The 4,818-nt window shown below is 32.4% G+C and overlaps 1 protein-coding gene across 1 annotated transcript; it reads left to right on the top strand.

Moving 5' to 3' along the window:
* Positions 1 to 2,224: 2,224 nt before the first annotated feature.
* LOC21384141 (tubulin-folding cofactor B) lies at positions 2,225 to 4,152 on the top strand (the record flags this gene model as incomplete). Its single annotated transcript, XM_010106791.2, has 5 exons — positions 2,225 to 2,372; positions 2,476 to 2,627; positions 2,724 to 2,842; positions 3,765 to 3,826; positions 4,111 to 4,152. Coding segments are annotated over exons 1-5 (480 nt in total), but the record flags the coding sequence as incomplete, so codon positions are not given.
* Positions 4,153 to 4,818: the final 666 nt, after the last annotated feature.

Below are 4,818 nucleotides of genomic sequence, written 5' to 3'. Positions count from 1 at the left end.
TCTTATGTGGCACAAATCTTCCTATGTAAAATTTGTGATTAGCGTGGGATTTGTGCATTTTTGTTAGCAACCTTGTATCAAATCAATTTAATTGTGTGTTGTTATTTTTACACTTTGTTTTCTTATTTGGTTGATTTGTTTCCATAAATAGTCCCATTTGATTGAATAAATGAAGATTATATTGGCTTTTAACACATGTTGATAAGGTTATGATTGTTGATTATATGAGAATATATTTTTAATTTGCTGGTCACAAATTTATCTCATTTATTTTTAGTAATTTCTTAGAATTTTGGAGTATGTGGATTTGACCTTTGTGCATAATTGAATCTAGGTTCATTAAAGATCAATTCAATCATTGATTATGTTTTCTGGACATTTCTTTCAAGATTGTTCTGATCTATGTCATATCTGATTGAAATTATAATTAATTGCAATTTAATTAATAGATCATGAGTTGTCTGTCTTTAGTATTTTGATAGCTGCAGGATCAGATACTTTGTCCAGTCAATGAGCTAGTTATCTCTCCGCACATTGCAAAGGATTTCAAATATGTTCATACAATGACAGCTGAAATTTTGAGAAGACTTAAAATGGAAAGATTTTGTGCATCCGAAATTTAGTGAGGAGTTGCAATCAGGTCCCAACCCAGATCAAGTGGAGAGATTATAGACCTTTCTCATATCCGGATAGTTCACTATTTAAGGAGGTCACATTGTGGCTATCATTTGTAGAGAGCACGGACTAAAAAATTGTGAATTCATTGAGTGAAAAAATCGAGTGTTCTCATTTTGTGCTTGAGCTTGAGAGAAAACCAGAGCTTTTGTTAGGCTTCATTTGTAACTCTTAGACCCTGTAGTTTACGGACTTTGTGAGGATATGAAGTAGGTCTGAGGAGGAGCCGCATGCGGATTGTAGCTATCGGAGTAGGTTAGGCGGACATCGTGCTCGGAGTAGGCCAGGAGGACCAAAGGGGAGCAGAAGACTCGGAGTAAGGCGATGAGTCTGAAGACGAGTCAAGAGGAGTCACCGTGAGTTAGGAGTTGATGTAGATTCAAGAGGTTTTTTGTAATTCTAAGCTTTATAACTATTTGGTGACAGTGAAGTCCTCTTTGTGTTGGTGTGATCAACACACGTGATTTTTTTCCGAAAGGAATTTTGGCTACCATATCGTTATATTTTTTTAATTATTCTGCATTTTACTTCACAATATTTCTGATTTTCGTTTAAACATGATTGATTTAAGCGTTTTGTAAGTATAAAATGCTATTATTGGTCTGTCTAGTCTAACAATGTCTTTTATGTACTCTATAATATGAGAGTACCCAATGCAAATTTTAGGGAGCACATTAAATAGTAGGCCTGCCACACACAGTTAGCAACAAACCACAGTTCGCCGCTTGTTCTAATATTATGATTCGTCATTAATAGGCGAGTTTGTCATTGATTTACTGATGGTTAATAAACTGTTAAATTATTTATCAAAATCAGTTAATTTACCATCTTATATTGTTCAACTAATAATAAATTATAAACAATGTAAGTGGGCTTATTTAATTCATTAATTTAAATTTTTAATTTGAGTTGAGATGTGATTTTATATGAGAGTTTTTTATTGTAGTAAAAAAGTTAAATGTAATTATTTTTTAGAGCTTTTTACTATAATAAAATTTGAATTTTAAACTCGAATCGGAGAAATAAACGGGGTTACAATTTAACCATTTCTAAAAAGATCAATGTTTTGATTATAAAAAAAAGTCAATGTTTTATTTTTTTTTAAAAATTTTTTGAGATTCATTTTTGTAAATATAAAAAAAAGCAAAAAAAAAAAAGAAAAACAAAATACAAAAAGCAAAAAACAAAAGAAAAGTGATAGCAGCAAAATAGACCAAACACAATTTTATCGGTCTAGATTTTAATTTAATTATCAAAATATTTAAAATCTTTTTAATACAATAAATAAGTTTTTATTTATAGCTCATTTAAAAAATAATAATTAAAGATTTATTTAATTTTTTAATTTAAATTAAAATGTATTTTTATATGAAAATTTTTTATTATAAAAAAATTAAAAATAATTTTTTAAAATAATTTTATTATAATAAAATTTAAATTTTAAAGTCGAATAAATTAAAGGAAGGTAAAATAAAAGACACAGTAATAACCAAACTAAGCTAAATTAAAACGCTAGAATAAACAACAACAAAATATAAAAAACGACAAAGCGAGCGAAGTGAGGAGCTCTCGAGAGTTTCGAGAGTGTGGCAATGGCGTCTCAATTGCAGAAGATCGAAGGAGATGACTCAGTGCTCCTGCGCGTTACCCATTCTAATCTCAAGACCTTCTCCTCCGATGTCCGCTTCTCCCTACAGGTATTTCCTCCATGAACATCTCAATCTTCTCCTTTTTTTTTTCTTTTTCTCGATTCTTGAGTATTTTCCGCTTTGGCATTAACGATTCATTCTTCTGCGTCAGACGACCGTGGAGGGCGTCAAGGATAAGCTATGGCGGAAATGCGGAACTTCCGTGAATTCGATGTCTCTAGAGCTTTACGACGACACCAATTCCAAAATCTCAAATTTGTCTGATAATTCCAGACCTCTTGGATTCTATTCTCCTCTCGATGGGTTAGTTACTCAGTCTATGATTGTTTTTTTTTAAAAAAATTTTCCTGATGAAACAGAAAAAAAAAAGTGAAATATGGTTTGAATTGGTGGTGAAAGGTATCGGATACACGTGATAGATCTGGACCCGTCGTCGGTGACGTCCGGTGGGTGGTTGGAGGACACTTCGCTTGTCGAGAAGTACAAGATTTCAGATGAAGATTACCAAAAACGCGATGGTAAATTCCAAAATTAAAACTTTGAATTAGTCTTGTATATGAGTTTTAAGGAATTATGTATTGTTGTTCGACTCTCAATTTTGGAATGGGCTAAAAATTTTTGGGTTAGCTTGTTACCCCTAAACTTTTAACAAATTACTGTTGTCGAGTGCCTGCAAATTGATTTATGACTGTTAAGAGTTTTAACGAAAATGCCCTCGTGCACGCTACGTGCATATGACGATCGGAACAAATCATTTCATGTTCACGGGGCACTCTTTCTTTTTACTCTTTCCAAATTTTAACGTTATTCATCGATTTTGGGGTACGCTATAACATTGTGTTAATCTCACGGGGTAATTTTGCCACAATTTAAAAGAGATCAACTTGCCAATTCAGTAGAAATTGAAGACGTGAAAGTGCCAAAATGAATTTTGGCATTACATTCTAGAACACGGTTTTGGTCGAACGATTGTGAATGGCGAATATGGTAAAGAAGATAAATGAGTTAGTGTTTGTTAGGGATGGTAACTAGTTCTTGTAGCTCAAGAAATTATGCTCAGAAATATGGAGCTTTTTTTTTTTTTTTTTTTTTTTAATTCTAAGCAGAAATGTGGAACTTGGTCTACTCATTCTTTTGATAGGTTAATTACTTTTAGAACAAAGTTTTGCTTCGTAGATGAATGGGTTTTTGTGCTAGCTAGTGAATGTCCATGTGTAGAAGTGAAACTGCTAAATTTGTGCTGTTATTTCATAGTCAACAGATTGTATAATTGAAAAAAATAAGAAAAAGTGGAACAAAAGAATTTAGCTCTTTTGAAAATGTATTGAGTTCTATAATAAGCTTTTATTTTCTCTGCTAGATATAAGTTTTCAGACCTTGATTCCCTGAGAATTTATTTATCTTTTTATGCTTAACTTTTTTTTTTGGGGGGTGTTTTAGGCACTTTCAGAAAATTCAAGGAAAAAATAGCATCTCAAAACCCATCAGCTTTTGAGCTAAAAGTAAGCCTTCTATAATGTTACTCTATTATGTCAGCAAGCTGCTCTTAATAGTTAATAGCAGTAACCCGCATAAAATTTTAAGTTGAGTTGAACTTCTCTTGCTAGTTGTTGTAAAATGGAATTGAATGACATGCTTCTACTGTTCTAGTCCAGTCAAATGCAGCCATCAATAATCATGCTACATAGAGTTCACAAAATTTTGTTTCTAAACGTCATGTGTGGAAATCAATGGTTGTAGTCTTACATTGTTTTTTTTTTTTTCCCTACTGGAAATATATTTACAGATATCAGACAATCACATGGAGGACATCTCCACAAATATCAAGGTTAGTTACTCTCTAGACCCCAACATTAGAGGTGGGCGTGGAAACCAATAGGCTAAGCGTGCAATCGCGCTAATTCCTTTTCTGAAATAACAACTTTTAATAAAACCGATCATTTTCCTTCTTTTCCTGCGTTAGCCATGTTTGAGAACTAATATGGTAGTGGAACAAGGAATTTGAATATTTTGAATCAAACCTACGTCAATAAGACTATGAAACTACTTGATAGTAGGCGTATGAGCTCTATAAGCTGATAGTAGGTGTATGAGCTTTATAAGCTAGAAAAGAGGTATCTTTAGAAGTTTATAAAAAGAAATCTGTTTTTCTCTTTTTTGAAATTTACTTCTTTGGTTATTCCTACGTTGTTTGGATAATTGTATTTTTATTGCCCCATCCTTCCTTAGGTGCTTTTCTCCTTTGGTTTTACTCATATAAGTACATAAATCTTTCCTTGTAATTGTATCTCTCCTATAATTAAAGGCAAGTGTATTGTACACGAGTAAAGTCTGGTGGTAAATCTCTGACAATTTCATGAGAAGATTACATTTCATTCCAAAAATGGTATTCTTTATCCTATGCTGTCATTTTGCCTGCCAGAGGTGCATGGCATTCCTTGAGCTCTTCAGATAGTTTGGAATTTTAGTTTTGTGCATTTTTCTTTATTATCTT

The sequence above is a fragment of the Morus notabilis genome, unplaced genomic scaffold (assembly GCF_000414095.1).
Source record: "Morus notabilis unplaced genomic scaffold, ASM41409v2 Scaffold7078, whole genome shotgun sequence".
Taxonomy (NCBI): Eukaryota; Viridiplantae; Streptophyta; class Magnoliopsida; order Rosales; family Moraceae; genus Morus; species Morus notabilis.
This window is presented reverse-complemented; position numbering and strand designations above follow the sequence as displayed.